The 23,550-nt window shown below is 39.5% G+C and overlaps 2 protein-coding genes across 6 annotated transcripts; one reads left to right on the forward strand and one right to left on the reverse strand.

Moving 5' to 3' along the window:
- Positions 1 to 784: 784 nt before the first annotated feature.
- aknad1 (AKNA domain containing 1) lies at positions 785 to 12,193 on the reverse strand. Its single transcript, XM_023336014.1, has 23 exons — positions 11,954 to 12,193; positions 10,454 to 10,663; positions 8,769 to 9,835; positions 8,575 to 8,649; positions 8,400 to 8,490; positions 7,471 to 7,622; positions 7,332 to 7,391; positions 7,084 to 7,217; positions 6,795 to 6,993; positions 5,647 to 5,828; positions 5,106 to 5,237; positions 4,762 to 4,906; positions 4,510 to 4,604; positions 4,226 to 4,416; positions 4,055 to 4,157; positions 3,795 to 3,968; positions 3,548 to 3,648; positions 3,340 to 3,447; positions 3,168 to 3,230; positions 2,889 to 2,985; positions 2,341 to 2,500; positions 2,076 to 2,248; positions 785 to 873 (listed from the first exon to the last, which is right to left on the reverse strand). The coding sequence occupies exons 2-22, from the start codon at positions 10,650 to 10,652 to the stop codon at positions 2,078 to 2,080; spliced, it is 3,699 nt and encodes a 1,232-aa protein (XP_023191782.1). The 5' UTR covers positions 10,653 to 10,663; positions 11,954 to 12,193; the 3' UTR covers positions 785 to 873; positions 2,076 to 2,077.
- A 346-nt stretch (positions 12,194 to 12,539) lies between these two features.
- gpsm2 (G protein signaling modulator 2) lies at positions 12,540 to 23,544 on the forward strand. 5 transcript variants are annotated; one of them, XM_023335839.1, is made up of 16 exons: positions 12,540 to 12,742; positions 13,674 to 13,712; positions 15,312 to 15,406; positions 17,833 to 18,054; positions 18,136 to 18,271; positions 18,383 to 18,522; positions 18,611 to 18,734; positions 18,827 to 18,942; positions 19,422 to 19,577; positions 19,656 to 19,764; positions 20,746 to 20,875; positions 21,698 to 21,774; positions 21,862 to 22,050; positions 22,148 to 22,307; positions 22,394 to 22,584; positions 22,844 to 23,544. In XM_023335839.1, exons 3-16 carry the CDS (start codon positions 15,342 to 15,344, stop codon positions 23,006 to 23,008), a joined length of 1,980 nt encoding a protein of 659 aa, XP_023191607.1. In that variant the 5' UTR covers positions 12,540 to 12,742; positions 13,674 to 13,712; positions 15,312 to 15,341; the 3' UTR covers positions 23,009 to 23,544. The 5 variants fall into 5 exon arrangements, with proteins under 5 accessions (XP_023191607.1, XP_023191611.1, XP_005812564.2 ...); XM_023335843.1 differs by lacking the exon at positions 15,312 to 15,406; XM_023335842.1 differs by lacking the exons at positions 12,540 to 12,742; positions 13,674 to 13,712; positions 15,312 to 15,406 and adding exons at positions 15,417 to 16,434; positions 16,522 to 16,697.
- Positions 23,545 to 23,550: the final 6 nt, after the last annotated feature.

The raw sequence follows: 23,550 nt of genomic DNA on the forward strand, positions 1-23,550 counted from the left end.
GGAAAGAGACAGGTTCACTCTAGATTTGATGGTTTTGCAAGTGAGGGAATGTTTATGTTTTCAGGTAAAGTGTAAGCAATTAAATCTTAATTTGAGTTACTTTTTTGTATTTATTTAGGTTATCTTTGATTATATTAAATTTGGTTTGAACAAACATTGGTGTTGTTGCTTAGCATATAAGTTACTATTTGCACAGCAGATGGTGGTCTTAGCTATCGTTAGCTAGAATTATATAAGCTTAATTTTAGGTTGTAGTAGGCCTGTAGTCAACCATGTTAATGTTAGTTCATGTGCTAGTGTTAGCTAACGGTGTGTGCTAAACTGCAGGCTTAAAATAATGGCTGATATGCAGAAGTAGAGAAAACATTTTAGCAGTGATTCACAAAACAGAGGTTGTGTCCCAACTGTGGATTATCAAAGTATCATATTTAGGAGTCTTGAACTGATCTTCATCTACATTGATCTTTTAGGATGTTCCGTCAGTGAAACATTATCTTTTTGTTATACACAATTTTTTGGCTCAGATCATTTGTTCTGCACAAATATACACAAATATGCTATAAAGTTCTATCCTGCAAACAGCCCGGGTTGGTTCCTTCAGTCTTTCATGTTGAAGGGCCTTTATGTCTAATCAGACCTCTCTAAAGTAAATAAGAAACAGAAATCCAAAGCAATATCATTCGTTATTATTTTTACTAATTTCTTGAAGTGCCTGCAGGTTAATGAACATCACCTACTCCTGGGAAGGTTTGAGCAGATAGTTTAGGAATGCTGCTCCTTGTTTCTTTTCATTTCTGATGTCTTTTTGTAGAACAGAGAAACTCAACACGTACAGTAGTTGACTGCAGGCAGCCCGGCACCAGCAGGCTCCGGCTGTGGAAAAAAAAAGCAGGACCAACAATGAATTACTCAACTGAAACTTAGAAAGATGACACTGAGACAGGTGTATCCAGAGCCCAGCAGGGATGGGCATTAGAGGCATCAAATGTGAGGATTTGCTAAAAGGATAGGAGCTGATATGCAGTCAAGGTAAAGGCAGACGGGTTTTTCCTGAAACACAGTATCAGCAGAATGACCCAGATTTAATCTGATTTAATTGTATCTCCTGCCTGTATTGAATCCGTGTCTTCAGTAACTGATATTATGCAAACAGGAGACATATAGCCATTGTAAGGTTTTATGCAACTCCACTGTATGGACAATCGAGCAATGTCACAATATAAAGTTTATTCTAAGATCGTGAGAAATTGTTGTGAGTTGAAATATCAGGACAAATTTACAAACTGCAGAACATATAGGTTAATAAATGCATCTTTCTGAGTAATAAATATGAACCACACGTTATATAAAAACTCACATAGGATTTACATATAAACAAACTGATGTCCGAAAAGAAGAAATCAATTTCAGACATTTATAAATATGTACTGTTTAAAGAAGAAAACAATAAACTGATGCATTTTTACAAAAAACCCATCAAAACAGTTTTTTAGATGCATGTTACATGAGTCTTTTGTATTGAGGTCCAAACATACCACAATCTATAACATAGTTTATTAAATAAATATTTATACATATGAAAGTTTAAATAAAACTGCGATAAATATATTTAAGAAATTAAAAATTAACACTTACACAAATCTCTATTAAAGCAAAGTTGAAAACTTAAATGAATAAACTGGTAAATTAAACTGAAACTCACCAAGTTAAAAATTATATAATTGGTTGTTTGATTGGTTAACCTGCACAGAAGTTTAACTAATCTATAAGTTGACCATGTGCTGTCTGCAACACAGGAGGGCTATTGAAAAAAGTTGATAAATATTGACATTTGTTTTTGACACACAGTAAATTTTAATTTGCACTTAATATTTGCCATTTCTTTTGGAAATAAATAATTGAAATATTTAAATAATTTTAAAGAATGTATTTTTGTATTTAACATTTAATATTTTTAGTTTCATTTATACTATCAAGTATATGAATATTTATTTAATGTCTCATTTATTTACTGAATTGTGGCACTAAAGGATCCCCGTACAATGTATTACGGAAGATCAGTGAAATTTGATTACATTTAGGGAGTGTGGTGTTTTCTGCCCCCTAGTGGTTGCGTGTTGTAAATTTTCTTGTGCAGCTGTGCCTTGGCTAAGTCAGCAGAAAGTTTCCTGGCCATACGATCTGTGGTCCGTTTCATGATGTGAGCAACTTCAATGGCCTGGTCCAGAGTCCTGTTCATGTCTTCCTCCTGAAAATCATGCAGAACATCTTATGTTATTCAAAAAAACAATGGAAAAAAACTGTTATGCTGACATCAGCATTAAAGCTTGAGCCTTTGACCTTTTTGCCTCTGCGTCTGCTGGTCGCCCTGGGAGGAACAGAGACTGGAGACAGAGTCTGCTGAAAATACACATTGCTGGGCAGAAGTGCAGTGTCTGACTGAGTGGAGTGTTTTCTGTGACAGGATGTGGACAGCAGCTGTGGCTCTCTCACTTTATAGCTGCATTATAAGGCAGAAATGAGAGATTATTAGGGCTATTCAAGATTCATAAAAATCTCATTTTAAAACTTTCCGGACTGAAATGCAGAAATCTTACCAGCAGCCTTTCAAATATTATTGATATACGAGTAGATAAGTTGCAAGTTAATTTATAAATCATCAAGCAACATGACACTGAAGTTGGCATTGCGTTTGAATAAACCTAGACCTGCTCAGTTTCAAAATCAAAGACATTAATTGGATTATCGTCCATTAAATACATTTAAATAGATTCTGTCAAAAAATTAAAATTTTCCCACTCTTCCTTAACACAATCATATTTGCATCTGATGACAGCATATGTTTCCTGGCAATTATTGTTTGAAGGTTTGAGGTGAGACATGTGTACCTGGCTGGCAGGCTGCAGGAGGAGCCATAGTTGACCTGAAGGAGGGGCTTCTGGAGAGAGGGAGACCACCTCTCCTTAGAGGTAAAACTCTTAATGGCTGCCCATCACAGAAACAAAAGATTTATCACAAAGTGCTAATAAATAATTGAGCTGTACTGTACATATATATTGAACAACTTATAATGTTATGTTTCAGATTGTCAGGCATATGATTAAATTCTTCTTAGTTATGGATAAATGAAATAGATAAAACTGCAATATTTCACATGAAATATTCACCTTGTGGCCTTTGCTTCACACGACGCTCATTCTGTGCTTTTAAACCAGAGATTCCTACAGTACCTAAATTAGAGAAACATGATCTTAAGTTGAATCTCTTTGGACATAAAGCAGTAAAATGTAAGAAAAAAAAACAAAAACAAATGTCAGCAGGCACTCCTCAGTGATCAACCTCTTGTGTGCTGGAGTTTATCTTGAAGCTCAGATGTGGAAAATACTCCTCCAAAAGGTGAATCAGGAAATTGCATCATTATCTCAGAGCAGCTTCCACCACCGCTGTCTGTGCTCATAAACCAAAGTAAATATAAACGGAGTTTGATTGATTAATTGATTAAAATCATCTTTAAAAAAGGACAAAACATAAAGTTCTGGTAGACTACCTTTGCTCTTGCTTCGTTCCATGTCTGAGGAAATCCAGTCATCTATTCTCTCTAGACTGGATATGAGGTTACTCCTCCCTCTGCTGCTCGACTTCCCTAAACTAGACAAACAAAGATCTAATCAGAGGAACATAACAGGACTTTACAGGAAATACACAGAATATTTCATTCATGGGAAGTCACAGAAACACATTCCAACAACTCCTATTCTTCTATTTTTTACTGAAAGGGAAGATTTGGGACTCACTTTTTTGAAGCTGGTGTGCGAGTTTGGATGTTAGATGTGCGGTCTGAATCTTCCTGCCTGTATTTTGAGGTGAGGTAGTCCATCCTCTGTGCCAAGTGGGGTAGCTGTACCAACCCCTGCTCCAGGTCCTTCTTTAACTTTGATACCTCTGTCTGCAAGGCCAGGATGGCCTCGCTGGACGCACACAGGAACAGGATAAAAGAAGGCAGATAACATCTTTCTGTATGTCTACCACCAAGATTAGCTCCATGCACACTGACCTGTTGCAAGAACAGGAGTTCAGAGGAGTGTGTTTGTCTCCAGTGTCCATGGAGGTCCTGAAAGCTGGCTCAGGTATGTGGGCAAGACGTAGTTGGTCAGTCCCTGTTTGTGGAGAAATAAATGTTGCAGGACTGATCAATGGTGATACAAGTGAGGGAGGCTTGACTTACTCTGCAGCCTGACTGACGGCTCCTGGGTGGTGTTCTCCACCCACAACTCCACTGCAGCTGCACCTGCTTCACAGTGCAGCGTTTTGATGGATGAGTTGGTAGCCACGGCGACTGTGTGGATAGTCGTTTCCAGGTTGGAGCAGGAAGCTTCACTGTCTGAGTTGTTTAGGTCGTCACACTTGGAGTGAATGCTGGAAAAGAAAGGAGCAGATTTCAGTTTCCCCTGTGGTCTGTGGGCAGAAGCTGCAGAGAAATCAGAAAAATCTGGGAACCCTTTTCCTGACCTTCCTGTCAGGACATTTGGTTGAAATGCTTCAGTGGCTGACTGATTCAGATAGGAGCTTCCAAATCCACTGTCTGTCTCTGGACTAGATATCCGCTGCAACTCAAACAACAAACACATACTCATCATCAGCATGAGTGTCTTATATTTTAGGGATTTGAACAATTAATGGTTCCAGCTGTACATGAACCTACAACAGATCAGGAAAAATACGGATTATCCAGAAGAGACTCAAAGTTTAAATGCGACTGACCTGTGACAGACATGAGGTGTTGACTGCGGGCTGTGAGATGCTGCGGCTGTCTGAGTCTCTGGGAGGATGAGAAGAACAGTAGCGCTCCGCTGCCGGACACTCACAATCACCCAGATCACATTCACTGCTTGTATTCAAGTCAGAGCTGAAACAGAGAAACACACAGAAACAAAATGACTCAAGACTTGAGTGTGAGTCAGTAAAAATAAAGTTAGTTTTTTTTTTCAAATGACATAGTCATGTAAAAAGCATCATGTAGCAAATCAGATGCAGCTCTGAGAAATGGCAGCATGCTCTTTTTCCATAGGAATCAACTCAAACTAGTCACTCATAGCAGTAAATACCTGTCAGGGGTCCACAGAGGCAGTCTTATCCGAGTGGAAGCACATTTGCTTCCACTCGGATAAGTTAAAATTGTCTCCTGCTCATCTTCTGCTGTCTGACAGTGCAGTCTGTGTACCGAGCCCAGCAGGCCGCTGAAACAGGATGGAGAAAACAACCTGAACACACACAGGTCCAAACAGTCTGTTCCCTCTGCACAGAGGTCCAAACAGTCTGTTCCCTCTGCACAGAGAAACCTGAAACCAGCACTGAACCTGAAACACTATCTGCCTGAAGGAAGGCCGAGAACGTGCCTTTTATATGAACACAATCACACAATAAATAAAGAAACACTCAGAGCATCAATACATGGAAACAAAATGGTTTTGCTTTACTCAAACTGTTTCAAACTGTATTTTCCAATTACTTTTTAGACATAAAGTTTTATTTACTATAAACAAAATAAAAAGTATTAAAAAGAAAAAGGGAACATTTGGGAAGTCAAATTTTAATTTAAAAAATATATCAGTATAAAAGTCAGAGAAAAAGATCAATTAGTCATACTGGGAATTGCTGATGGGCTGCTTGACAGTTTCCTTTAAAGGGTCAGCGGTCCTGATCTCCCAGCTTTGGTTAAATCCACCATTCACACGATCCTCTGTGGAGTCTTCAACTTCTTTTTGGTTACTGTGGTCTTTCTGTGCATCCTCTTTGCAACTCTCAGTGGAAAAGCCTGTAATTTCGCCCTGAAAAACAAAACCCTGGATATTGCTTAATAAAAAAAATATATTTCCATCTCTTTAAAATGAGCCAGAAGATGGCAGTGTTTCAGTTTTGGCTGACTTGGGATAAAGGAATTTCATTCCTTTATTTGTTATCTTTTGATGACAGTTTAGGATAGAAAACATACCAGCTTCTTTCTGACAACAGGACAGATTAGTCAATAGCATGCATTTAAATATTTTATTTCAATAATGTGATGAAATTCCTTAAAGACTACCATTCAACCCAAACAAAGCTAAAAATTAACTTTATATGTATGCTGTAAAGTCTGATGAATTTAAACCATTATGTAATGAATTGTTAGGTGCTTTTCTGTTGCAAATAACCTGCATTTTATCAACACATAATCAGATTGTAATTGAGGCAGATCAAAGTTATACTGAATACATGATCAGCATCTGGTCTTTTTAGATTAAAGTAATATGTTTTTAGCAAGAGATAAAAATGCACTGATCAAAATCAAGGTCTCAATCTCTTCTTTTAAAGGACTTGTATCAGAGTTTGGTACTAACTAATTTATTGAACTTTACAACGTTCAGTGCAAAGCGCCAAATTTATATTCTGGATGTTCTACATTCAGAAGATTAATTTGAACCACAATACAAACTGAAATATTTACAAGTCGTATCAAAAAGAGATTAAACATTGGAGCACTTCAATGTGCTTCGTACAGAGTACATTAAATAAAGTTTATAGACAGGAATTTTTAATTAGCATTTAATAGTGACTCATTATAAACAAAGCCTTAATTTCAAATGACTGGCATTGGCTCTGGAGTCACAAATAGGACATGCCTATCTTTAATCAATATGAATGATGGATATTCAGAGTAGAGTGCCATAACTGGGTTAATATGAAAAAAGACAGCTTCCAATGTTCTGAGTGCAAATAACATGTCTAATTATCTTGAAGGAAAATGTGTTTGTTACCTCATGCAGGGAAGGTGCAGGTGGAGGCGAACTTGTGTGAAAGGAAAGTGAACCGGGCTTCTCATGCAGCGAGACAGTGGTGGTCGTGGGAGTGGAGGACGAGTGGGGTGGAGAAATCTGTTCATACGTGTTTCTGTCAATGACCTCCTTTATGTCCTCTAGGTGCATCCCTATCCTGAATATGTCTCCCTCTATTAGTCTGCACACAGAACAACGCATGCACAGAAAATGTAACGTATGCACAGATAATCTGAGATTCGATAAGTAGCAACAACAAGATCTACTGAACCTGTCTGGGTCAAAAGTGCCAGTGTTTCTGGATAGACCCATATAGTTCTGCATCTCCAGAGCTCTGTGCTCGTCCTTCTTACTGATGTATTTCCTTTCAAGCTCATCCTGCGCCTCCATCATGCTCCTCAGCATCTGACAATAGACAACTTTTGCATTCACTTGCATAAAAAAGACAGAAATATTATTTTTTTAAAGATAAAATGTACCTAAATAAAATTTGTTTCTGAGGATTCAAACATCCCTTACCATTTGTTGCTCAGCTGTGCTTACAGCCATATTAGTAACATTACATTTGAATTCTTCAACCTGAAAACATGAGGCTTGTTAAGCGGTTTGATGTTTCAGAGCAGAATAGTGAGAGGAACAACATTCAAACTTAGAATACCTTCTGCATAAACTGGATGATGATCTCTCTCAGCTCAGCAGTTAATCTCTCACCATCACTAAGATTATCCTGATGCTGGTTTGATAGAACTCTGGTTGCTTCCTTGACTATTGGGTGCTGAGTCGATTCACTCTCTTTCTCAATAAAGTTTTCTGTAAAAACACCAACACAGAATTGATACAAGAAGGGTAATATCTAACTCTTGCAGTAGCAAAATGTATTCATATTAGAGATTTTGTGGTTTCACAAATTTCAATATCTTTATTAGAATTTTGTGTGATGGAAAGAAGTGGAATAATACCTAGCATAAAATTAGGATTCTAACATGAGATACAAATTATTAAAATACAAAAACTACAAATACCAAGCCTTGAACATCTAATGCATCACTGTTTAATCAAGCCATGTAGGCGACCCAGCAAACATGTGAAATAAGTTGTTCTGGTCAGATGAAACTAAAACTAAAGTTTTGGACCTACAAACAAAATGCTTTGTGGCAAAAAAAACAACAACAAACAAACAAGCAAAAAAAAAAACTAACAGTATATCACCATGAAAACACCATTCTCATTGTGGTGGCAGAAGGCTGTTCTAGAAAGACTGTTTCATTCTTAAACATGTCTGATGATCACCAGCTTGTTTTGGTCACTTTGAGGTGCCTAATGTTGTTAATCTACTGTACAGAATTTACAGAATGTATATAGAAACTTTTCCTAGGTGAAAATGAAAATTTTACATTGCAGTTCACATTTAGGAAGATTAAGTTTCACTAAATTTTCACATAGAGACTTTTCACATTGATTAATTTTCTCTTTATTTGAACAAAGACAAACGTTTTAATACTGTAATATGAACTCGAGACTCCAATCATTAGCATAATGTCCAGCCTTGAACATCCACGGTTTCAGGTGTCAGACACAGAAACGTACCTGACAGCGGAAGGGAAGAAACCAAGTATTTGGGATGAGTCTCTACACCAATCTTAAGTTGCTTCTCAGCTTCATCTGAGGGTGGACGAATCTGTAAAGCATAACCAATAATTAGTAGTACAACTAGCACAGATTATTTAAAAATCAGTATTATGCAAAACTGGTTTGAGCTTACATTTGGTTTCGGTGCCATTACTTCTATAAGGTTCACTGAATCTACATATCTGGTCAGTAATTTGTCATGTTCAGTCTAAAAATTCACAAACAGTTAGTTAGACAGGCAGTCAACAAGCACAACAGTGTTACTCTATGAGGAATTACAGACATATGAAGCTTTAAGGTATGAATGCATAATGAGATTAATGCTACCCTCAGGTGATGCACCATTGCTGGTGGAGGTTGGTTTTTACTGTCTTCAAAGATGTAGGGCATCTCTGCTGGTGGGATCGAGTCCTCCAGGACTCTGCTGATCAACTCTAACATACCAGGTGAAGACTGGGCTCTGTGAAAGGTGTTCGGGTTTGGGGGAACTGGTCTCACAGGTCCACTTGGAGTTTTAGGGATTTTTACTTTCGGGGCCACCTTGGAGAAATCTGGGAGACGGTAATGAACTTGTCCCTGGCCATACTTCATCTCACAGAAGGACCTAGTGCGAATGAGAGGGACTCTCTGATTCCGATCATCCTCTCTTGTCTTGTTTTGCTCAGTTTCATTTGCAGAGTCATCCCCTCTGTTCTGGTTTATACTTCCTGAGCTGGACACCTTTTCCTCAGTTGCAACTGAAGCAAAATCATCAATTTTCTTTTCAGTTTTTTCTTCTAAACATTCATTCTTTGATCCTTTTTGACTAATTTCTAGAGTATTTTCACTTTTACAGCAGTAATTTCCTGGTGTACTGGTTGTTGCAGCCAAGCTAAACATGGAGTCGTCCACGCTTTCCAGCAGAGACACCTCTGGCAAGGTCTCTGCCTCAATCAGCCTTTCTAGTCCGAGCAACTCCCCCTGAGAGAAGTGTCGCAGCAAGACATGGGTAATGTCTGTAGGAAGAGCAATCTCAATTTGATTGGTAGCGTTAAGAGACTCCGCAGGTTTAGTGTTGGTATTCTTATCTTTCTCAAGCGGACCAGGAGAATCTGGGCTTCCAGGAACAGTTTTTCCTCCATCAGAGTTTCCAGAAGAACTAGATGTTTGGTTTAAGTACGAGCTTCTGAGATCCTCATCATAAGGAAGATCTTCATGATCCTCATCACTGGTGTCTTGTCCTGGGTCTTCAATCCCCGGTTTGGAGGGTGGCTCATCGCGAATGGTGTTAGGTCTTTGGGCTGACAGATGCAACGTAATGCTTTTATTTTTGTTTTCGACAGCATTTACACTATTACTCCTATCAACACTGCTCTCTGAGGAGGATTCTTCTAATGCTGACAGCTCTGCACTTCCTGAAAATAAAAAAAAGAACACAGAAATGACATTAACGCCTAAATAAAGAATAATGACCAAAAAATTAAACATTACAGTAAGAAAATGTACACATTAATCATAATCCATTTAAACTTTGCACAAATATTAATACCACCTGAATTTGTTACAACTACAGACTTTTATATATTTTATTGGGATCTTCTGTGATAGAGCCTAAATCAAAGTAAAAATCTGTGACAGGACTTGAGAAAAAATGCAATAGACATAACAGACTGTATAGAAAAATAAAATTGAGGCACATTCCAACAGACGTGTGAAATAAAATATAGTTCTACAAAGCACTAACTCAGGGCGATATTTTCACATTATAGTTTTACAAAAATTTTAAAACTGTATATTGTTTCCCTTCAATTTCGTGTGCAACTAGGTGTTGCCATATTACTGAAAAAGTCAATGAAATACATTAAAGTCTGTGGTTGTAATGTGGGAAAATATGAAAAGCTAAGGTGTTGCATGTTTGTCCAACTGTGTGCAGCCAAATTCATGGATGAAATGGTTGCTATAACAGTTCATTCATTTCAGCTGTTTATATATCTTAGCAAAGTAGAGACTGGGAAAACAAATAGTTGACTTACCACTGAGATGAATGCTTGCTTCGGAGGCAGCTGATTCTGCTTGGGATACGTGTAAAGCTAAAGAGCTCTCTAGATCACTTAGGTGAATACTCTCATCCTCACTGAGCTCAACTAAGATGCTCTGCTGAATGCACCTCTCCCACAGCACAGTGGGTTTGTCCTCTCCCTGAATGTCCTCATCCTCAGAGTCCCGCTCCATCAGGCATTTTTCTGCAATGAAAAGAAATGTGACTCAGCTTCTTCTCGGCTGTGTTTTTTACAGGAAAGAAAAGATGGGCATGCAACACCTGTTCATCCCTTAGCAACACAAGCTGTGAACTGACAACATTGGATCATAATATCTTAAGGGTGTCAATTATTTAGGAGACAACATGTAGCTTTGTGTGCCAACTGAGATACAGCACTAATCATCTGGTCAAGTTTGTGGGAGAAAAAAATTGTTTTGGGTCTCATTTTCCAAAAAAATCAAACAAAAACAAAACATATTTACAGGAAGGAAGGGAGTTCATTAACCAGTTGGTTTACATTTCTGTGGGAATATATAATTGAGGACCTTTCTTTGATGGATAACACCAACAAACTAAACATCAGCTGCATTTATACATTGTATTGGAGCTTCACTGTACACAACAGGAAGAGTGTACATCACATACCTTAATGAATGCAGCTAGGCTAATCCTTTATTTTCTCTTTACCTCCACCTCCTCTCAGACTTTTTCAATGAATCAGCCTATATAAAAACTGAAACAGCATCTTCCTGCCCCCCTCCATATAGGCTACTGGATGTACAGTATGTACCGACCTCTGTGCTGGTTACCACTGACATGAATGCTCATCTAAGTGAGCAACATCTTCATACACTAGGGTGTATTATTGTTTTATTCTTGTTATTTAAATGTATCAAATCTAACAAATCCCAATATTTTCTGTTAATAAATGCACTAATCAATAGTATGCACCTTAATTCCTATTTTTTTAAGTTTAGCAAAAATAAGGTAGAGCTTTGACACACATGCTTTCTTCATTTTCCTACTTTTATGTAAGAACCTGGAGTTCATTTTTTCTATTTTATCTAAAAATCTGAATTGACTGGTCAGGTCAGACCTTAAAGAAATTTTTTAAATAATTTTGTTGAGAAAATTTATGTTTGTTTTGATTTTCACGAGTATCTTGAGAATAAACACCATCTAGTGTTGTATGTCAAAAATATTGTTTCTTTAACTGATTTCACATCCAGATGGCCTGTAACCTTTAAAAATGTTTACACGTCACACTTAAGTGAAAAAAAAGACTAACCTTCATTGATAACCTCTGGACAAGAAAAACATAATTTTGTATTCCACATTAAAATGAGAAAAAGATTCTAAACGTGTCAGTATACTTCAGTATTATTTAAATAACATAAAAAAACAGAGATAGAATTCAGAAAAGCAAAATGTTAAACTTTCATGCTTTTTGGAAGGAGCACAGGTGCTAAACTAGCCTCTGTCTGACATTTACCATCTGTTTTCTTCTGGTTTTGCTGGTAACTCACTGTGGTCCTGAGCTGCTCCTTCTCCGGTGTGGCTTTAGCTGTGGTTGAGTAACATTTGCTCCTACTCTTAAAACCTGCTGCAGTGTCTTTCCCCTTCTTCCTTGTCACATAACTTCTCGGTTAGGTTGAGTTTCTGTGGTATCATTAATAATGTAGCTCAACACGGCAACGCTGACCGTCTGGGCCAGGAGGAACAGAAGCTGGGTCTGGTTGCTATTGGTAACGCTGGCGAAACTTTGTCTAACATTCTGCTGACTATTAAGTTGTGAGTTTCAACAAGCTGGGAGAGTTTTGAGCCGTTGACATTGTTACATTATCCACACAAATATCTTCGTTACCGTGAACTTATCGCCTCTACATTATAAACAAGACAGCATTTGTCAAAAAACAGAAGTAAAAGGCGTGTCAAAACTGACACTGAGCTGAATTATTACAACACGTCACATCTTTTCTATTCAAATCTATTGGTCCAATAGCTGCTGTTCGGGGCGTGGCTATCTTTGAATTCCACGTTCTGATTGGTTACTTCAAGAAAACATAGAACACTAGCAATATAGCTACAATGATGTCTTTAAACTGGAGGTTTACCGAAGTTTTAGCAAAGTTATAGAATGAGGTTGCAGTTGATTGTTTTCGTCACACTTTATTCTTTAAGATAAAGACATTGGATTTTAAGCAGTTCGACGTTGTAATCTTGTGAGAAATTACAGAAAAGAACAAGAGAAGTCACCATTGTTCGAGCTGGATCGTTTAACGTAAGTGTAGCGGCTAAAGTGGCTAACCTGTAGCTGCAACGGGATGAGTGAACTCCCTGCAATATTTGCCCACAAACTGAACTTTTACTTGACGTGAAGAGAGACAGACCACTACGCAGTGAAAAGCTTGACGTTTACTATATGCTTCTAAGCCCAGAGAAATAACTTTGGATGAAGCTGGTATTTTTTCAGACGCATGCATGTTAGATAAAGCAAAGTTTAAAAGTTGAGTAGTTTGTACTTTGTAAATAAACCTGTTGGATCGTGGTATACCCGCTTACACCGCTGTTTTTTATTTAGAGGCCCCAGTTATATTTCGCATCATGTCACGCTTGTAATACAGTTATAAAAGCATGGACATGCAAAGATTTAATCTGAACATACTACAAGTCAGGTTACTGGTTATGCAGCTAACCACTGACTGAAAGGTTGTGCAAAGTAGATCATATAATAATATGTATTTTAGTTTTAGTTAAATTAAACTACTACCCTTGGTAGGGCAGTGAAAAACATTTGCAATTGCTGTTTTTTAACATGCTTAAATACCTAATTCAATAGATTGTGCAGCTTTACACAATCAAACCAAAATAACTGAGTGACTGGTGGTTTGTGGGCATTGATTTATTGGAGTCATACAGCCACAAATGCTTGCAGCACATTATTAGGAGAATATACAATATAGAAAAATACTCTGAATTGTCAGCTGTCAAAGCATTGGTTGATGGTTACAGTTGAATGCGTGGTCAGTATGAAATGTGTCATGGTAGATGGCTCTTTTTAGTACATAAAAAAAGTTTGGTATATCACACACTACAAGGGGCCAAATCCTGTGTTATTTTACATGTGGGGGAAAAAGTTCAAAATCATGTGGAGGGGAGAATTAAAGGTTTGTTAGATGGTAAGATAATCATGGTCTTATTTTTCCTTCCAGGCTTTCCAGATTTCCTGTCCCTGTGTGGAAGAATTACCGGTCAGTATCCATGAACTTGCTGAGTTATTTCTGTCTTTTGTTTTGATGCAGGCATAGACTCACTGTGTAATAGTGGTGTACCCATATTTAGATTTGGTTGTCCGAGGCAGTAATTTTAGTTCTTTGAGGCCCAAAGAAAATAGACCGCAACTATCTCAACTACCATGTTTTCAAAATGTAATGACATCTGTCTCATGTCTTTAAAAAGACTTAGTCCTTATCTCCCATAAGGTCATTATTATTAGAGCTTTTTTTCTCTTTTTTATGAACATTTACTTGGGTATTATTTGTTCTGGTTAAAGCAAAGTTAAAAGAGCAAGAAAGAAACACACCCCGTTGGCACATAAAAACAGCAGAGGTTGGATCATCCAATGACAAGCACTTCTAATAATGTGTGGGAGCATGTTCTGCAAAATCCTGAGAATTAACTCCTGTTATGATCATTCATATAGCAGCAGAAGTAACAGGATGACCAAACTGATCATTTGGACACCACTCATAGCCAAGAAGTCTTGTAGCTGGAATTATAGTGAAAGTTGGTCCTATAAAGGATTCATGGGGTTGAATACAAATCCAGACCACACTTTTTAAGATTTATATTTTAGAATAATAATATTTAAGCTTTTCTTTCACTTCAAACCTGTACAATCTGTTTAGCAGTTTCTTAATACCTAAAACTGAAAATTTAGCCCATTTAGTAAATAACCTTTTTACTCCATTTCTCTTTGTGTGTGTATGCAGTGTGTGTGTGTGTATGAGAGGGGTGGGGCACTATTTTTTAAGCCGGGGGGAAGCATTTAATGGTGGCTTATATGACCTCATGGAGAACTTAGGTAATGGCTGGCTTGGTTCTTTACTTTATGCAGCGACTCTTTGGATCTTCTCTTCTTCTGTAGTGGATGACTTTTTGGGTTTGAATGTTTTGCTTTTTACAGTTTTCCATGCAACAGGTTCCTAGACACTCTTTCCTTTTTTACCATTTTTTTTTGACACTGCATTGGTATTTTTTCCTCCACTCTGCTTGCAAGCAGTGCATGCTGAGACATTTGCAGCTTTGTCACCTTGGTGCAACTTTAGAGCGCTCTCTCTCTCACACACACACACCCAAGCACACGCACGCAGTCCAAGCTTGGATGAACTGAGTCACTGTCTTTTAGTCTGACAGCTCGGCTGAACTGGTCCCATCCTTGTTTTTATCCCGCCCCGCTCTCTCTCCCTTCCTGCCTGCCCCACTTGTGCACGCTGCTGTTTGGTTGGTGTTGCCATGGAAGCGCGTAGCCAGAAAGAGGCTTCACATACAGCATCTTGTGTTCTCTTCACAGAGAGGCAGTGACGCAAAACACACAATATACGAAAGCAGCTGTGTGGACTCACTCTCAGGACTCTTCGGCTCTAGCACTCATGATTTTACCTCTCCAAGTTTAAACTCAGCAGAGCGATAGTTGCAGATTTTGTCAGAGTTAGTGACTTTCCCCCCCCCCCCCCCAAGTCATTTTGACCTCGACTTGTTTTGATTTTTTTGTTTGTTTTGCTTTACCTTTTATTTTTTCATCTGACTTGTTTTATTTTTTAATCGCAACCATTTTTTCGGGAACGAAGCTTGGATTTTCCCTCATATTATGCACTACGATGGATACCGGCGGTTCAGTGGTTAGCATGCGAACTGAGGAGCAGCCCTTTCATGTCCGCTACAGGTAGGAAGTTTACGTCTCTTACCTAAAGTTCAGTCAGTGTTGGAAGTATGAAGAACACTGACTTCTTCACCCTTCTTCACCCTTATAAATGTGGCTGTGTTTTAGGTTGTTTGTAGAAAACGTCTTTAACTACACAGATCTGCCTTGTAACTTGCTGAGGATGCGCTGCTGTTTACAACGGAAGAATAGAAGCTAAAGTTGAATTTGAGCTTGGAAAACTTGTCTGCGACCTTGACACAAAGCAGATGAGCTTCTCAAACAAACCCGCTGTCCCTGCGAACTCTGGTAAATGGCTCCTGCAGCAGGTGTGTCCTGCTCCTGCCTGGTGTAAATATTTAAAAAGCCCTGAAAAATTAATCCCAGCTTGCTTTGTGTGTGCCCACATGTGTGTCCAGTTTGTCTGGACAGGGGACATCTACGCCTAGCCTTCATTGGGGGTGGGAGAGCTGACTTCTCCAAACCGGATGGTTAACGTCAATGAATTGATTCTATTAGACCACGGAGCAGAGTCTGACAGCTCTAATCAAGCTACTTAGTGTTCTCCAGCTCCATAATCTGTCAGCTGCATACTTCGCAGACTTAATCTCAGGTGACCAGGTCGCCAGGAGACAGAACACACCAAGGAAAGACGGGCAGATTAGCCGAGAAAGTGCTGATCGAACGAGTTCCTCGTGGCCATGCAGTGGAAGTTAATGCTGTGACAACACCTCAGGCGTCTCCTTGAACTTTATTCCTGGGCTCAGATATCTCCATGACGTCAGATGGCTAATGCGTTTGATCTTACTGCTTATTTTTAACCTTTTTTTTTTTATTATTTAAATTAGCAATAAGCACGTTTTTTATTAAGCGCTTTTGATGAGAGCTGGTTGGTAGATCCAGGGTAAAGAAGGTTGTCCATGCTTCAGAAAAAGACAAGGAGCTGCTGTGTGGAAGTGCCGTTTCCTTTCCAGGGGAAATTCTCAGCAGATGCCACTCAGGTGTTCTATGTGCCGCTGCTGTTGTTGCTGTAAGGCACGGAAAGCCGGCAGGTAGGTTGCCATTTGCCACAGCTGTAGAGTCTAATGGCATAATGCGTAGGGTTAGTTGTAAACAAAGGCATTCTCCTCTCATTTAAGGATTAAGACTGCTGAGCTGAGCTTTGACTGTTCAGGATATCGTCTTTGCTTTCGTTGCCAAATTATAGCCCGCCTGATGGTGAGAGAAGTTACTGTGATTGGCGATCTGCGTCAGCACAGAGGAACATTGCAGCTCGTATAAAAGCCATGACATCATCTGAGGATCCCAGTCCTTGGTCTGTTTTTTTATTTTTTTAATAATGACTGATTCAGGTCACAGCAAATCTTTATACTTTCTTAATGGCTGAATAAAGATTAATGGATTGCGATCTGGTCTTTGTGATGGCCGCTCTAAAAAAACAATTGACTTTGAAATCCTTTACCCAGTTACCTAATTCATCAGGTTATTTCTGGTTTGGAAGATCAATTCGAGTCCAAGCTTTCACCTCCTGACTGATGTCCTGCTTGATTCGATATTTTTGCATATATTTTTTTTCTTGCAACGCCATTTATTCTGTGAATCAGACCAAAGGGCATGTCTTCAAAAATTTAGTTCTTTATGTTTTTCTGTTGCTGATAGTTGGACAACTCAGTGAAGTTCATACTTTTACATAATTGTGAACATTTAGCCTTCATGCATTAGAAAATTGTATCCAAGGATGAACCGGACTTGTGCAGGTCCACTTTTCTCTTTCTGATATCTTGGCTGATTTCTTTTACAAATCCTTGACAACATGACCTCAGCTATCCCATAGTAATCCTGCATATTTAAGCTTATGAGTTTGAAGAACGTAATGAAACATTCTCTCATCATTCCAACATTTAGTTAGTAAAAATAATTCTGCTGTTCTTAACGAACCGAAAACAGGAAGTGAGCAGAAAAAATGTTATCTCTCTTTTTTGTGCAGTTTATGTAAACATCTGGTTTCAACTCTTAAGGCATATTTGACTTCTAGTTCCTATTTCAGAAAAGTTTCCAGATATAAGAAAACATTGTAGGATTTTGAGTTTTTGCTGCGAGAGAAACTGCTTTTAGGGGCAGTCTGAACGGATGTGAGACCTACCATAATAAACAAGCTCCAGTTGGATCCATTGTTTTCTGTAGATGGAAGGAAGAGGCTCTGAAAAAATCCCAGATGAAAAGCTCTTCGCTTTGAACGAATGTTTGTTTCCCTGCTACGTGGAGAAGTTGACAGTTTGATGTTAGAGTTTAGCCACAAAAGTCCTGGGCGTTTTTTCTGCACAGTCAATACTGTTTTTTTATGAGATTCTACCAAGTTAAATCTCTTTACATGTTTTTATTTTAAGGCTAGACCAGATTACACAGATTGGAGAGTTTTCTTTTTATTTTGATCGCCTTTTCTTCTGTAGGATGGAAGTATCCTGCCTGGAGCTGGCGTTGGAGGGTGAGCGGCTCTGTAAGGTGGGTGACTACAGAGCGGGCGTCTCCTTTTTCGAAGCTGCAATCCAGGTGGGCACAGAGGACCTGCAGGTGCTCAGTGCCATCTACAGCCAGCTGGGTAATGCCTACTTCCATCTGCATGACTACGCCAAGGCTCTGGAGTTCCACCGACACGATCTCACCTTGACAAGGTTGGATGCACTTTTAACAAGAGACCAACTACCCTTTAAATATGCACTTTTATGTATTGACCTTTAGTTATTGACTCTTAGAACCATTGGTGATCTGCTTGGAGAAGCTAAAGCCAGTGGAAACCTCGGCAACACATTGAAAGTGCTGGGTCGGTTTGACGAGGCTGTGGTTTGCTGTCAGAGGCATTTGGACATAGCGAGGGACATAAATGACAAGGTGAGAAACCCGTCATTACAACCCGTCGCATTCAAATATATTAGAGTTTCTGTTCCGGCTTTTTAAGAAAACCACACCTCACCCTGGGCATGTTTCCTTTTCTCTCGTCAGATCGGGCAGGCGCGAGCGCTCTATAATTTTGGCAATGTGTACCACGCCAAAGGCAAAAGTATTTGTTGGAGTGGGGCTGAGCCTGGAGATTTCCCAGAAGAAGTCATGACGGCGTTGAAGAAAGCAGCTGAGTTCTACGAGTAAGGACTCAAGAGTCATAGTTCCACATATTTTAGCAACACAATCCCTTTATCTAAACTGAAGAATTTGTTTGTTCTGAATCTTTAGAGCAAACCTGACGATAGTGAAGGAGCTCGGGGATCGGGCTGCTCAGGGTCGAACTTATGGTAACCTTGGCAACACACACTACCTGCTGGGAAACTTTGGCAAAGCTGTGGCCTCTCATGAACAGGTGGGAGGGGAAACTCTGACAACCCTCTCTCTCAATTTATGTTTTATCATGAACATTGATGGAGACTGAAATACTTTCTGCTGTGCTTTCAGCGTCTGCTGATAGCGAAGGAGTTTGGCGATCGATCAGCAGAACGACGGGCTTACTGTAACCTGGGAAACGCTTTCATCTTCCTGGGGGAATTTGAAGTGGCAGCTGAGCATTACAAGTAAGCCACATCACGTACACGCATGTAAACCTTACAAGCATTATCACTAAAACTAAAAGTAGAAGAGACGTGGCTCAAAAGGCAAATGCACAACGCACTTCTCAGATTTTTATTTATTGGACAAATAAATAAAAATCAGATTTATTTATTAATCTTTTCTGTGTGTAAAATACATTGAGTGTAGAGATGTAAAGCAAAGTTCTACTTAAATTAAGTGTCGCAGCAATGCTACAAAATCTCCCTCACTTTTAACACAATGCATCACAATCAGCCTCTGTTTTTCCTGTTCTGCCCAAGCTGTTCTAAACTTTTCTCTGTGAATGAAACGGCATTCACGTCTAAAAAGAGGACGTCTCCTTCGTATGTGACGTTATTCATTGTTCCTCGACTGATGCTTCCTCGAAGATTTAGAGCTTTTGATGTGGAAAGGAACCGTAAAATGACCTCAGACTGAAGCAGCTTGCCCTTTCGTTTGCCAGGAGGTCGCTGCAGCTGGCGAGGCAGCTGAAGGACCGAGCCGTGGAGGCGCAGGCCTGCTACAGTCTGGGGAACACCTACACACTACTGCAGGACTATGAGAGAGCCATAGACTATCACCTGAAACACCTCATCATAGCTCAGGACCTCAACGACCGGTACGAACACTCTCTGTCTGCTTTATCTTGGCCTTGGTCTATAAATAGATTTATGTGCTTAATTTTATCTTTTTGTAGGATTGGCGAGGGTCGAGCATGCTGGAGTCTTGGAAATGCCCACACTGCACTAGGGAACCACGATCAAGCCATGCACTTCGCTGAGAAGCATCTTGAGATCTGCAAAGAGGTGCTTCACAGAGCCAAAGCAGCGGAACAGACAGGGCTTCTGCACGTTTTAATGGTCTTCATGTTAAATTTAGGCCGCAAACCAGCAGTAGGTAACGTTTATATATCAAAAAAAGAAACAACCAGTCTGAGCCAGGAGGAGGATTTTAGCGCTGTTAATCAGCCTTGTGTATGCTGTTGCTCACAACCTCCCCTTTGCTCTCTGCTACGCCACAGCTCCTTTCTTACAGTGGAGCTTGCTCTGACTGCTCAGGCAAGCATTCAGGCTAGTTAGCATGTACCGATGATGGCGGATAAGCGATTTTCCTGCTACGGTAAGCTATGCTAATGTTTTTCCACCATTAACATAGCTGCAGCGCATACATCAGCATAATTGACAGTGCTAAGACCCTCCTCCTGGCCCTGATTGGTTGTTTCTGACCAAACCGTGAACTTCTGAAGATGGCGGTAGGACAATAGGAAGTAGGCAATGGAGCTTTATTTTTTTCACAAATTATCAGTCTCCTGTCATACTGTCATGATGTAGTAACAGTTCTAATATGTGAAAAACTTCTACAGAGCTGTTACAAACTGCAGCTTTAAAAAGTCTTAAAGACGTCCAGATTTTCCATAATGGGTCTTTAATTTAATTGACGCTTTGAATTTGCACATTTGTTCATTTCTTCTATTTTTTTATTATCACTTTTCATTTTCACAATAAGCAGGCTTATGTTTTAGTAAGAAATTAATTATTTGGGTAATTGAAATAAATAATACATTTCTCTCTACTTGCTCATTTGGTGTAGAAAAGTGTAATATGGGATTTTTAATAGTTAGAAGTTGTTTCAAGTAACCTTAGTGAAGCTGTGCTTTAAGAAGAAAATCACTGAACTTGAAAATAAAAAAAACTTGCAGAAATCCTGAAAAGAGCAGTTTGATTGTTATTTTGCAACATTTGATCCTCACTAGGTTTACCTGGCTGGTGTTTTCTGCTTCCTTCCAGACCGGAGACAGGAGTGGGGAGCTGACCGCTCGTATGAATGTCTCGGATCTCCAGACAGTTTTGGGTCTGAGCTACAGCACAAACAACTCCACGCTGTCGGAAAATAAGGAGATAGACCACAACCTTCATGGTAAAACCCCCAAAATCACAGTTCTTCGTTCCTTAAAGGGAGTTCAAAGTTTATAAGTGATAAATAGCCCACCTGCAGTTGGTTCCGTTTAGTTTCCGGCCAGACGAGTTGATCCCAGAAGCTGAAGCTGACATTTGTCTGAGATGAGTTAACGTTTTTACAGGAGCCTTTTAAAGGACGTCGACTCTGCCTCAAGCTCTTGCTTGCTTTGAAGTTTATAATTGTCTACATGAGAAATGGAGGTCCTGAGTGCTCTCCCCGTATGAAACACGGACTGAGAACAGAGCATATAAAGTGTTTTCAGTCTGAGAAACTGCCTCACAACAGCAAGGTGGTGTATAATACAACAAATTAGCCTTCATCTAGCTCTATATTTATACATTCCACACCAGGTTGCTTCTGTGACTAGAACCTTTGCACATGTTTCACACAGGAAGATCATTAATAACTCACTGTCTTCAACCTTCATTTCATGAGTAAGTAAATAGTAAATTATTTCACGGTCTAAAAAAAAACAAAAATTCAAATGAGACCTGCAGCCTACTGGTCCTAATATCATTTACATGAACCACTGTGACATTTTTTTGAGAGGGGATCGGTTTTAAGAAGGTAAAAATTCATTTTGGTCTCAGACTAGCCGCTAGCTTCAGCATCTAATACCAACTAAGCTTGATTTCTACTCAGTAAAATTGCTAGGAGAGTCACCTACTGCAGGTAAGATACTGTATTTACTGCTGTTTTTACTGAATCTCCATCTGAAGATCCTGGACTGTCCATCGAGGTTTTTTCTGTTTTCGTTCATGTTACGTTGACGTTTCGCAGGGGCAAAGCCCAGGATGAGCAGACGACACAGCATGGAGAACCTAGAGCTGGTGAAACTCACTCCGGACAAGATGAATGTAAGACAAAAATAAGATTAGCTACACGTTTCTGTTTTCATCAGCTACATTTCAATGCTGCTAATCAGGTTAGTTGTGTTTTTGAAGGGTCAGAAGTGGAGCAGTGACATCCTGACCAAGCAGTCCAAACCGTCCCTGACCAAGAGCTCCTCCAAGCTGTTCTTTGTCAGCCGCCTGCGGGGGAAGAAGTACAAGATTGGAGGCTCCACTAAGGTCCTCCAGGACACCAGCAACACACTGGACACAAGTCAGACATCCACACAGGGATCACAGAAAGTATGCAGCACAGGATTCATTTCTTTTCTTTAATAATCATCATCAAACCCAATCAGTTCTTTTCTGTTTGTAACTTCTTGTTTTCTTTGTAAACCAGCGACTCACTCCTGAAATGCTTGGAGATGAAGGATTTTTTGACCTCCTGAGCCGTTTCCAGAGCAACCGCATGGATGACCAGCGCTGCTCAGTTCAGGACAGAGGCAGCAGGTTGTCGTTAAACAGCGGGCCGGATTCGCCCCCCAGAACCATCAGGAAATGTGGGTCAATGTAGTCGGTGTAGACAAAATTTAGAAAATCCTCAGTGATGCTTCATGTTTATTCACACTTTTTAAAAAATCTGCAGCCGTTTCAGAGTCTGTGAACGTAGCAGGATCGTCTGGCAGACGGCTGGAGGAATCAGCGGCCGCCGGGGGAAGCCTGCCTGGTCTGAGACTAAATCAGAGCAGCAACCAGGCCGTGTTGAACCACCTGATGGCCAACGCTGACAACGCCGAGCCTGATGAGGATTTCTTTGATATGCTCGTCAAATGCCAGGTGATTATTTATTTAGATCTCAACGTTCATTTTGGGCTTTTACTTTTACTCAACGTTCTGGCTTACTACAAAGTCTAAAGTGCAGAACCAAGACAAAAGCGTTGAAGTGTTTTAAGTCACTCCTGTAATGGAGACATCAGAATTAACTCACCTTCATTTTTATTTTCAATGGCCATTGATTACCATGACATAATTGCTTGATTGGCCAGCAGACTTGCCTTCCCAGACTAAAATGTCAAACTAACTTCTGTTCTCCCAGGGTTCCCGCTTGGACGACCAGCGCTGCGCCCCTCCCCCGCCTCCGGTCCGAGGACCGACCGTCCCCGACGAGGATTTCTTCAGCCTCATCATGCGCTCTCAGGCCAAACGAATGGATGAGCAACGCGTCACGTTGCCTTCTGCAGCCAGATCCAGCTCGGACTAAACAAAGCACTAAAACGGGACAAAAATAAAATCTTTTTTTTTTTTAATCTCATGAAGTTGTGAACTATGATGCGACTAACTCAAAGTACAACTCTTTTGTGTCATTACATTTGTCCTTTTGGACAAAACAAAGCACTGTAAACATTGTACAGAATAAGGAAAAAATCTCAACTTGTTTCGCACAACTTGCACACCAACAATTTCAACAGTAGCTTTAGGGACTCCTTTTTTGTTGTTTAGAATGGTTCTTTATGAATGAATTTCCTTTCATCTTAGTGTATTTTTCAATGCACAACTGCAGCTACGTTTGTATTTATTGTACCTTTTTTACATTTCTGTTTACTGCTGTCCCTGAATAATCTTCTGAAGATCACATTTGTGAATGAGTTTGTTTGAAAACAGAGGCGTGTATATGGGTAGTTTCCAAATACTGTCAAAGATAAATTTTAAAATCTCATTTCAAAAAAACAAGATGAATCTTTGCTATTTTGTATGAAATGTTTGAATGAGTTCAGAAATAAAAACATTGCTGTAGAAGTCCTG

The sequence above is a fragment of the Xiphophorus maculatus genome, chromosome 6, assembly GCF_002775205.1.
Source record: "Xiphophorus maculatus strain JP 163 A chromosome 6, X_maculatus-5.0-male, whole genome shotgun sequence".
Classification (NCBI taxonomy): domain Eukaryota; kingdom Metazoa; phylum Chordata; class Actinopteri; order Cyprinodontiformes; family Poeciliidae; genus Xiphophorus; species Xiphophorus maculatus.